This window comes from Athene cunicularia (assembly GCF_003259725.1).
Source record: "Athene cunicularia isolate RWA chromosome 3 unlocalized genomic scaffold, athCun1 chr3_part1, whole genome shotgun sequence".
Lineage (NCBI taxonomy): Eukaryota > Metazoa > Chordata > Aves > Strigiformes > Strigidae > Athene > Athene cunicularia.
Genome location: NW_020799097.1, coordinates 77,360,157 through 77,372,058, shown reverse-complemented (window position 1 = coordinate 77,372,058; position 11,902 = coordinate 77,360,157). Strand labels below are relative to the sequence as shown.

At 37.6% G+C, this 11,902-nt stretch overlaps 1 protein-coding gene across 1 annotated transcript; it reads right to left on the bottom strand.

Annotated features, from left to right (window-relative positions):
- Window positions 1-1,935: 1,935 nt before the first annotated feature.
- Window positions 1,936-7,758, bottom strand: LOC113478369 (C-C chemokine receptor type 6-like). Its single transcript, XM_026845527.1, has 3 exons — window positions 7,698-7,758; window positions 3,995-4,070; window positions 1,936-3,107 (listed from the first exon to the last, which is right to left on the bottom strand). The coding sequence occupies exons 2-3, from the start codon at window positions 4,001-4,003 to the stop codon at window positions 2,022-2,024; spliced, it is 1,095 nt and encodes a 364-aa protein (XP_026701328.1). The 5' UTR covers window positions 4,004-4,070; window positions 7,698-7,758; the 3' UTR covers window positions 1,936-2,021.
- Between the last annotated feature and the right edge of the window lie 4,144 nt (window positions 7,759-11,902).

The window sequence follows — 11,902 nt, the reverse complement described above, 5'->3', positions numbered from 1 at the left end:
TCACGGAGCTCTGACCAAGAGCCGCCATAGCGCTCAGTGGGCTTCAGCCGAGGACTTCCCGCCCTGGGGCACGGCCTCTGAGGGAGAGACACGACGTTGTTCAGATCTGAGATTTTACACTGAATAAGAATATTTCAAGGCAATACATGGAGCAAGAAGCTTTAGATCTGAGGAGCTTTTTAACTTTTCAGTTACGTTTTTTATTTGTTGAATTCTCTTCCAGAAAATCATCAGTGCTATATACAGCAAATGCATGCATATGCATTTACATAATTTTGTATCATATTCTTGCCTAAGTTGCTATTCAGTCATGATAAATATATGCAATTTTTATCACACCTGGCACTGATATTTAAAAACCTCACACTGCACTGTAAACAAGGATGGGTTGCACCAGCCAAGGCAGTAGGAGTTTTGTGTCATGCCATATCAATGCACTTTTTCACAGGATCTTCAGCTCCAGCACTGTCCTTCTTGGCCTTTTGCATGGCCACTGAACGATGTGGTTAGTGATCCAAGCTCCACTGTGAACTTTAAAAAAAAACAACCAAGGTAAACAGCAAGCTGCAGATGGCACGAATTTACACAGCTGTAGGAGTGTAATGTCCCACACAACAGCAAATCCAGACACCCTCATGGTTTATGCTGCCATTGCAACAGAACTGCAGAGGACTTTTAGGTACTTCAGCAGGTTGCTGGTGCTTCTCTGCTCCATCCTGCCCCTCTGCCCTCCAGCTCTGCCTCCTCTCTACCTCTCCATTCCATCGTGACTGCTACAGTGTGGTGAAGCTCACTCAAACAGCAGAAGATCCACTGAGAATCAGCTGAAAAGTTGTGGCTGGGTAAAACTAATTGCATTTATTACAAATATTCCTATACTCATAGTGAGTTAAATGCTGACTCAGTAAAAATACTGGCTGAATTAAGTCAGATTCTGGTCTTATTTTTAGATCTAGTCTTTAATACTTTCTGAAGCTAATAAAGTAAACTTTATATAGGTATATTTGTGCTGTTAAATCCATTCCTAAGGAAACTGCTAATGGTAGTATCATGTTTTGTCACTGATCAAGTTCCAGCAAAAAGTGTTGAAAAAATTGCAGTTCTGTACAGCTTGTCACCTTTTAAAAAGTAGAGTGTGACTTTCAGCTAGAAAGAAAAAACCTTTCACAAAGAGATATTCACCAGATTGTCAGCTTTGATGGATTCTAGCACCTGAATCCTGTGTCAAATGAAGACAAGAATCTCTCAAGCAAAGCTCCGTTCTCTGTTCAGAAGATAATCTCAGGAGGTGTCAGAAAACTTTTCTGTGGATATTTCAGTATTATCTTTAATGAATAATTTTATTTTTTTCTAATATTCTCTTTAGTAGACATGTTTACTGTTGCCTCTGCCTTGGTGTAAGCAACTCCTGATGAGCAGGTGGAGTGTAGAACTGGGCAAAGATTTAAAAGACCTAAGGCCAGCAATGTCAGCAACCTTGAGCCTGTTTCTTTATTTCTGTTTGCTTTCCTTGCTTTGCTTTGATCAAAATGCCATCTCTTTAGATTAGTATTGTCACATCCTGACCTGTCTGCAACAAAGGAACAGTGGAGACCTACACTTATATAGGATTTCCAGATAGAAGTAATTAACAGACACATCATAAATGTAAGTAGAATGAGCCTGGACATAACCTGATTCATTTACTTAGTGCTTTGGGGATATTTCAGTGATATACAACAGATGAGATGCAAGTTTTCCTTAGAAAACAAGGAGGATTCCTCTGTAAACTTCACTTTCCTGATAATTCTGAGAGATCACACTTTAGAATAGCATGAATGTTAAGCGAGGTGAATAAGATTTCAATTTTCCACAGGACAGCGTTATTCTTTTATCTTAATTATTTTCCTGAAGGGAGTTGTAGATCATGGGAGCTCCCTTAGAGGTGCAGAGAAGTCCAGATGACTTGCTGTCAGTCACAGTGACTGATTTGGGTTGCTCGGTGAGAAGAGTCCCTCAGTAATAATGTTGTTCAAATTGTATTATATAGTAAAAGAAGATCCATTGTCAGTCAGAATTTCACTAGTCTGTCTTGAATGATAAATATCAGAGTTTGTCCTTGAACTACGTTTATTGTGTTTCTTGTATCTCATGCACCATAGGTCCTTCATTATTTTCACAAAATAACTTCTGAACTTCACTCCAATAAATGCATAGAGCACAGGGTTCATGCAACAGTGTAAAAACGCTATGGCTTCAGTGGTGTATTTTGCATAGGCCATTATCTTGTCATTGTCACAAGATTTGTCTATCTTGCCCATATTTACAGCTATCACAAGAAGAACAATGTTATAAGGTACCTGGCAAACTAGGAAAACAACTACAATTAATACGATCACACGGATTGCTTTGTTTCTTTTGGAATTCTGAGCTTGTTGTAAGGATTTGACAATGAATGTATAGCAAAAAATCATGAATACAAAAGGTATAAAAAATCCAAATCCAACTTGTAGACATAGCAGCAGTGATTTCAGCATTGTGCTTTCAGACATTCTGTCAAATCTGTGGTCACAAATCTCTTTGGTTTCATTGGTAGAGAAACTGTAACTTTCACTGTATAGAAAAGAGGAACTAGAGATTAAAATTGATGATACCCACACGACCAAACAAATTAGTTTACTATATGCGAGCGTCCTTGCCCTGAGTTTAAATGACTTTGTTGCCTGTACGATAGCAATGTACCGGTCCACGCTGATAAAGGCCAAAAGCAGCATGCCACAGCTGAAGTTGATCGCATAGATACCTCTGGTCATTTTGCAAATGAAATCACCGAAAATCCATTCATCAGCAGCATAATTCACTGCCCACAGTGGGAGAGTGAGAACAAACAGTATGTCTGCTATGGCCATGTTGAAGAGGTACACATCCGTCATGGACTTGGTTCTTTCATATAAAGCAAAGGTCATCACTACAAAGATGTTACCAACTAGGCCAATGATACAAATCAATGAATACACAACTGGCAGAAATGCTTTTGTGAAGTTTCTGACTTCCAGCTTAGAACAAGGTTGTGTTATTAGAGAAGCATAGTCAGAATAATATGGATAATCCGTGGTACAAGGGTCTGTCTGTAAAAAAGAAGATCATCAGTTAACACATAGGTATTAATATCTAATTTCTTTATGGTAGAAAGATGATTGATAACACAGTCATACAAGTACAAGGTACTTTGAAAATCTTGTGTAAATTAGTATACAAGTATCATATGGCTTGCTGATTTGAAATGAAAGTGACATTTCCCTTATGATAACAGTAATACTTCAGTCCTTCCCATGTCTCAGCTTCCAGACTATATCAAACTCATCTCAAGACAGTCCACATCACTATTGTTTCCTCCAACATTATATGTTTTGCATTGTTTCCACCAACCACACACACCAATTACAAATGCATTTAACACTGCAGAGGAAACTTTTAAGAACTAACTAGAAAATTTAATAAAATCTTAATTAAAATATGAACATGGAGATAGTAGTTTTGGATGGCCTTTCCATCCTTAGGTTTTCATCTTTAAATACACTGTGCAGAAAGGATTAGTCTGCCATCATAAAAATCTCTGTAGTGTAAAAGTCTGAGTTTGAAGTAGGGTTCTAGACTTCCTTTACCATCAAGGGAAGGAAAGAGGCCTTCCTAGCATGTTGTAAGTTTCATACAAATATAGCTTGACTAAATCAAGTCAAAAAATTATTTCTTCTCTCCACTCTGCTAGACAGGCAACCCAGGATGGCTAGCCTGATACAGTTACCCGCACCACAAACACCAAACTTGTAGTTACTTAAAAGAGTGCAAACCAAATAAACAGTGTGCTTTGACAGTGAACTCTGATGTCAGAAAAGTCTCTTCAGCTAAACACTCCTGAGATTAGGGCATTTGGACTAGCAGCCTTGAAGAGCTGGGATGTCCAGAGTCATTGCTTTATTGATATACTAATATGGTTTATCAATTAAGTACTTACAAAATTCATTTTGGCAGTACACTGCTCAGAAAAAAAATATGTTGAGAAGAACTTCAATATACTTTCCCAAGGATTTCTGAAAAGAAAATAAAGTTTATTGGATTGGGAAACCAGCACAAGAAATGTGAACAAGTAGAAAAGCACAATTGGAAATAAAACATTTATTCAAAGAAGAATCTCATCACTTCAACTATGTCAACAATACACAGGAGCATCTCAACAAATCACACATCTCTGCAGCACAATGTGCCGTTCTGAGAAATGGATAGTTTGTATCAGTATCATTAAGAACACAGTTTTACATATGGAATGTTTATTCATAGAGTTAATACTTGTTATATGAGAATATGTGACTCTTAATTCACATTGATTTTGAACCACAAGAAATTAGATTAGATTAGATTAAGTCTTACTTACAGAAATACTGTAGGGCAATGGCAATTTTAAGGGAAATAATGGAACAAATAAACAGCACTACCTCAGTATACTCCTTAACAGTAGCACTTCATCTTTTTTTTTTTTATTTTCCTGTTTTATCAGAGTGTCTCAGCATTTTTAACATCACATTACGTGTCCCTTTTTGTTGCACTAGTGAGATAAACTGAGTGCCAGAATAGTTGCTTCTTATAGTGTAAAGGATAGTACACTACCTATGAACAGGCTGAGCACTAGTGTTGTTTTGTCTTTGTTCAGTGTGCAGATCTTTGAGTTATAGACTGCACTCTATGAAAATAATTTCTTTATCACTGCATTTTACAAATGGTAATTAATTAATTTGCACAACACTCCATGGCAAGGAGGTATTATTACCAGTATCCACTTGCGATGTTCAGTTTGAGACACCTCCCCCCCCCAACATTGCTTTTAAGCGTGCTTAGCGTTATGAAGGACTTCAGTTATGTAAAGGATTAAATCCATTGACTCTGGTTGTAGCCAGGCTCAGACTTCTGCAAATCATACCAGAGACTAAAGTCCCTGCTCTCATGAGATCCCACCTGGAGTACTGAGCTCAGCTCTGAGGCCCCCAATATATGAAGTACATGGACCTGCTCAAGTGAGTCCAGAGAAGGCCATGAAGATGATCAGGGGGGCTGGAGCACCTCCCTTATGAGGACAGGCTGAGAGTTGGGGTTGTTCAGCCTGGAGAAGAGAAGGCTCCAGGGAGACCTTATAGCGGCCTCCCAGTACTTAAAGGGGGCTACAGGAAAGGTGGGGAGGGACTCTTCATCAGGGAGTGTAGTGATAGGACAAGGGGTAATGGTTTTAAACTGAAAGAGGGCAGATTTAGATTAGATATAAGGAAGACATTATTTACTGTGAGATTGGTGAGACATGGGAACAGGTTGCCCAGAGCAGTTGTGGCTGCCCCCTCCCTGGCAGTGTTCAGGCCAGGCTGGACGGGGCTTTGAGCAACCTGGTCTGGTGGAAGGTGTCCCTGCCCATGGCAAGGGGGTTGGAACTAGATGATCTTTAAGGTCCCTTCCAACCCAAACTGTTATATGTTACTATGGAAATGGGGAACATGCCATTCGTGGCCACATGCATAAAGCTAGGCTTAAATGACTTGTTTAACCATACACAGGAACCCACAGGCAGGAGATGCAGTTCCTCAGCATTTCTCTGCATGGGTTCAGTCATCATCTTCTTTCTACTAGCTGCTCTGTGAGAATGGCACATACCAGCAATTCAGTAATTGCAGGGACTGGACAACATGAGATTCCATATTTGCTAATGCTGTGAATGGCAGTTTCATCTAGAGTTTCTCCGCTTTTTGTTAGTTGTGCTGCTAAATAGGCAGTGTGTATGGGTCAACTATAAGTCTAGATAAACAAATCCTTCCTGTTTGGGAATTACCTGAATTTTGAACAAGATAGACACACAGATAATCTGTAAAAGTAGGGCAGATACAGTGCAGATATAACTGGGAGTTTGGGGAAGGAAAGGACTGAACACTCTCCAAAAGCATAATGAGGATGAGACTCTCTATGACTCATGTGGAGAGGCTGGCTCATGACAGAGGGCTGCAGATGGGTAAAGACTCATACTACATGATGCTGCTTAAGCATCACATCTTCTCTGTCTTTCCTGTTCTTTAAATAAATCTTTAACCACTTCTTCAGCTTCCTCTGCTGGCTTTTCAAAGCTGATTTTTAGAAGACTATTGAACAAGTATGAAAATACTTGAACAAGCAGACTGAAAATACTTGAACACCTTCTGAAACAAGCTTTAAACAATTTAGTTTCTCTCAGATGTGCAGAGGTGTAAAAGGCAGGCAGGTAGGTTGTAGAGGTCACCTGGGTCTGTGTTCCCCTCACCCATCTTTGAGAGACTCTAGTCTCCATTTCTACTTTACCCACCCTTGACCCCAGCCAGACAGACACCTATGCCCTTGGTGTTTCTGTTACACTTTGCACTTGTCAGCAACTACAGTAACTCTTCAATTAGACATCACTAAAGTGGTACCTGTCTAGGTTATTGTTTTAGAAACTCTTATTGTTGCAGGGAAAATATCTTTCTAAGTATCTGTCATTTTTATATCTTTCTAGGATACATATTTCATGGTTAAAATACACAAAGAGAGCCTGAGAGCATATATTCCCTATAAACCAGTCACTCTTCATTCCACTTAGCTAAAGCCATTCCTAAACACTAGTATAACACATGGAAGGAAGAAGAGAGGGTGAAGGCATTTAGAAGAAAGGGAGCACGAGTGTTTCCTACAGCCTGTAAGGAGGGCTAAGAAAGGAGATCTCTTCAGATTGGCACTGAAGAAGGGCTCTCTATTCCTCAGAAGAGCCTAACAGAAAGTATGTAGGGAACAACAGCTACCCATTGTGGGAGAGCTGTGTGTTTTCCCTGATGCTACAAGAATTCACAAAGGCACCACCAGTCACACATTTATTCAGAAAAGGACTTGCACTGTCCAGCAAAAGCTTATTGAGGATGGTTGGTACAAGAGTAGGAGAGAAGGACTCAAACTGAAACTAGATTTGCAGAGATCAAATTTAGAACCTGATTTAAATCTCTTGAGCTGATTTCCTTTTCTGATTTTAAAACAGCATTCACTGAAGTTATTAGGAAGATGCACTAGCTGCAAAGGAAATTGAATCAGGACTCCTATAAACACAAATTTGTTTTCAATTTAAATCTTTCTAATAGTCTTTCAATAGGCTCCTTTATAATTTATAATCTGCATATTTATGGCTTTATTTAGCATTAATGTGTTGGGTAATTATAAACAATGAATTTCCCTATATACAAGGGAGTGTGTGTGTGTTTTCTGACATTGTTTATATACTACATATGGGCACATGTCTATGCATGTGCACACAAACATGTTCTGAATGTTAAATATATAAGTTTTGCATTTTTTAACTTACTATTTTTCCACTTTATCCACATTACCCTATGTCTTTTAACCATGAAAGCAATATGTGAGTATTTAAAAGTAAGTCTGAACTACCATCTTAAATATGAATACATTATTTGAATTATACAAGCAACAGACAATGGATAAAGAAACATCTCAGGAAAAAGAGATTTCTATAAGGAAAAAAATTCTCAGTACTTGGAGGGAATCAATAAGTATTTTTTAAGCATTGCCCACCATTGTAATCACATTCCTACTTATATGTTTGGTTTAATACATTCATCACCCATACATACATACATTACAGATTCCTATTTTATTTTAGTACTTACCAGATCTGAAAATTGTCTGAGGATCAGGAGAAAGAGGATGTGTGATTCTGTAACATTCTTTTGTGGCTGCCTCAAGCACATTTACCATCAGCCTCAACAGCAGTACACTTTCAACAAGAAATAACAGCATTAGTTAAAGGTACAGAGTTAAATTGAAATAATCACCACTTCCTCCTGACAAGCAATAACAATAACCTGCTTTTTTTTTTTTTTTTTTACGTAAAGGAAGATATTTAACCTTATTTGTGTTGGAAATATGCAAACTGGAAGCAAGTAATTTACTAATTATGCTACCTATGTAACGATATTATTTTTAAAATTAGAATAATAAAAAATGCTCAAAACACCTCCTGAATGATGGCCTATTTTTGCAAAGGGTGAACTTAATGTCAGGCAGATGAGCAGTTTAATTATTAATCATTTAAATCGAGAAGGTCACTCACAGTAGAACTGCAAAACTGAGACAAGTGTTAATTACAGAATTGAGTAATAGCTGTTTTCTGAAGAAAAAATAATATGGTATATCTCAAGGTGCACATTATCCAAATGTTTTGCCTGAACAGCTAACACAAAATATGTAATTGCCCAGGTAAAGAAGGAAAATGCAATTTTATTTGCCTGTTTGGCACAAACATTTGCTGTTTGTGTGCGTGCCGTTCAGGTCTGTCATTAAAGCTAGTAGGAGATAGACATGGAAATATTTTATTTTATGATTCCTGAATTTTAAAAGCTAGAATAATTTCTTTTTCAGACCTCAGTTTCTGATGACAACTTAGATGTTTGAATTAGCAGGAAAAACAAAAACTAGTAAAAACACCCCTCAAACTTCTTATTTCAGAAATCGTGTGTGTGAGCATTTAGTTGCAGCTCATGATCTCATTAGAGACACCAGATGGCATTAGTGCAGGCAGCCTTGTAAGATATGATTAAATTAATAGAGCACTGGACCTAAAGAAAGGCAGGATGACAGATGTCAGGCTTGTTTTTTTTTCAAAACTGAGCATATCACAATAGCGAAGTCTCCCTAGCAGTTTAAGTATGGTGCTGCTTTCCACTAACCATACCAAGTGAATGAAGTAAAACTGTTGTGTAGTGTCAAAATGTGGCTTGGTAGATTTAAAGCATCATGTTGTAATGGTTCATAATCATTTAAGCAGGCGCATTTCGTTTTCTTGATGGCTGATTTTTATAAGATCTGAGACCTTGACTTCAGCTATGACAAAATCCCAACATATTTGCATAGAACAACAGAAAGATACTTAAAAACCCTGAAATGAGTCTCTTTTTTTCCTATATGTGTGTGCATATGTGGACATAGTGCATGCATGTTTTGATTGTTACTGCTGAAAAGCAATCTTCACTGTTTAATGCACACAAAGCAAAAGTGTGAAATATATCTGGAATGTGACTCAAATAACTTCAGTGGGCTCGCTATAATATTAATTTGGCCTCCTTATGGCTGTTTGAACTAAACTGTTCCCGATCATCACAGATCTGGGGAAGGTTATGATTAAATCCATAAAGTATTTGAGCATTTGAAATATGGTTTGTTAAAGTCCAGTTACATGGAGGAAAGATGATGTGCGAGTTTCAGTGCAGAGCAGAAGACATAAAGATAGAAAACCAAGAGGAACAATCCTAGCAAATGACTACGATTATCTCAATTTTTAATTGCTATTGATAAAACAAACTAAACTAGCAGCACCAGGGTGTAGTAATGATCAAAAGACAGATTCCTGAAAGCTGCGAGTATATAAAAAACAAGGCATAAGGCAGATTTTCTCCTCCCAGATGTCTGAATCTGGCCATCTTCAGAAGTAGGACATGGCACTGGATGGACCTTTGATCTGTGGGAGAGTTTTTCCATTCTTAGCAGTCACCATGCTCAGCAGTGTATTTTAACTGTCTGAAGCAGTGCAGACTTAGTGACTTGAAGCAGTTGCTGAAGGACACCTATGATTTAATTAGCCTATGAAGATGAGCAAGGAGAGCTGAGCTGTTGGTCAGTGTGAGAGGACAGCACAGAGGGGAGGGTGCATGAGCCGTGATGTGGTGAAGGTGTTAAACAGCTGCACTGTGTTTTGGTTTTCTACTTTAAGATGATTGGCAAGGTGCCCAGATCTTGTGAATCTTTCAAGACATCCTTAATCACAATAGTGAATTACTCTTCACTGCATTATTTATTTCATAATTCGTAACAATTTCCATCATTAAAACCTGACAAGTTTTCAGGCCACCCTTTTGACCTTTGCTAAGAGGGGCTTTTACTTTTTTTAAACTACAGTTTTGTATTGTTTTCCTAATTTGCTGTTATTTGCATGTCAAAATGTAGTAACGGAAATCATCTCATTAACATGATTTGGGCTTCAGATGAGGCTCCTAAGGCATTTTCTGAAATTTCTTGGAAAGAAAATACAAGTTTAATTTTTAAATCTCCTGTCCCTCAAGTGCTGCAAGGAATGGTGCATTTGCTCTTGATAAGCTGAGGTGCATATATTTTTTGTAATAACATAACTATATATAGTAGCCTAGATCCTGTTTACAGAGAACTCACTTTCTGTCTAAATGCTGTCTGAAGCAAGCCACTGATTCCTGCTCACAGTGTCTGACATTTTGAAACATGGGCTCAAATCCTGAAAAAACAGCAAATTCAGAGTAGATGCACATTCTATGTCAATAAAAGAATGCCAATATTTCACTGTGGGCCTTTTAAGTGCTTCTTTCTCATAACTCTGGGACTGAAGAGACGGATCTGTGTCTTGCAAAGTAAGCTGCATTACATAAAGACAAACCTAGCACATGGCAGTCATGTTAACTGCAAATAATGAGTAATAGTAGAAATTCCCTCTGTATTACAAAAATGGATGTGATTTCAAGCCACCAACCAATTCCATGAAGATTGTAGTCCACATTCAAACAAGCACTTCTGCTGCTAGTAACAGCTTCCAGCATCTATCTCAGACAACAGCATACTGTTGAGGTACTAACAGATTAGCCCATGAAGCAGCTGGATATTATCAACACTGTTTCATGGAATGAGAGGTATTAAAAGATAAATCAGAATTTTAATGGTTAATTAAAAGATAAATCAGAATTTTAATGGTTAATTAAAAGATAAATCAGAATTTTAGCTTATCCATTATACAAACTACTGTTCATCTTGTTTGGTATTCTAATAGGTGTTTTCTAATTTAAATGTATCTTGTGCTTTTAGTCTGCAATATATTCAATATTCAGCATGAATAACAATCTTTCAGAAGGTGAAGAACTCACCATGTAGGTGAATGCCAAAGCTAATACAAGGTAGATAGTCCAACTTACCTTCTCAGAAAGTTTTCTTTTGACCCAGTTACAAAGCTCAGACAGACTTCCTTGCAGACAGTTTGTGCTTCACCTTCACACTGTGCCAAGTGGAAAGGTTTTTTTTCCTTTTAGCACAACTATTTGAAAATCCACACGTTATGTAAATGAAGCCCCCACATGTAGTTAGTTTTTGTTCATATGTTAGAGCTCTGAAAGGAAATCCACTCTCGTTTAGCTAATATGGTTATTGTGGTTTCTCAAATCTCACCACATGTTAGTTTTCTGCCACCACTAATTAAGGAAAGAAAATACTGAAATATAAGGAAAACAAAACCACTGTCTGAGTTATTCCAGAATCCCCACGTTTCTTCTGGAATGACTCAGAATGTTGGGGTTTCTTAATTCTAAAAGAAAGACAGCATTCACCCCACACACTGTTCCATCATGCTTTAATGTTCATTCAGATAAATTTAGATCAGTCTGATCTGATTCAAAAATCTAGCCATCGGCTGAGGTTCTGGTCTCTCCATCATTCTTTCAGACTACAAAATGTAAACGAAATATTTACATTCAGGTTGTTTATATTACCAATTTAATTGTTTTTAACATTACCATCCTATGTTGTTAATATATATTTTCTTATTAATTCTTTCAAACTTTCCTTCTTTTGTTTACATCTGGCTTTTCACTCCCTGTCAAACATGCTTTTTCTGGTTTTGGTATTTCTGTATTTAGCTTTTTGTTCTCCCTATTTCTTCCTCTTTCTTTATTCATCTTTTCTACAATTTTCTTATTTCTATCTCTTGTTGTCATCTTAATTTCTTTCCAGCATTACATTTTGTAGCACCTTTGACTTGCTTCCCCTTTTGTGTTCACATTTTCAGCCTCACTCCCACCTGATT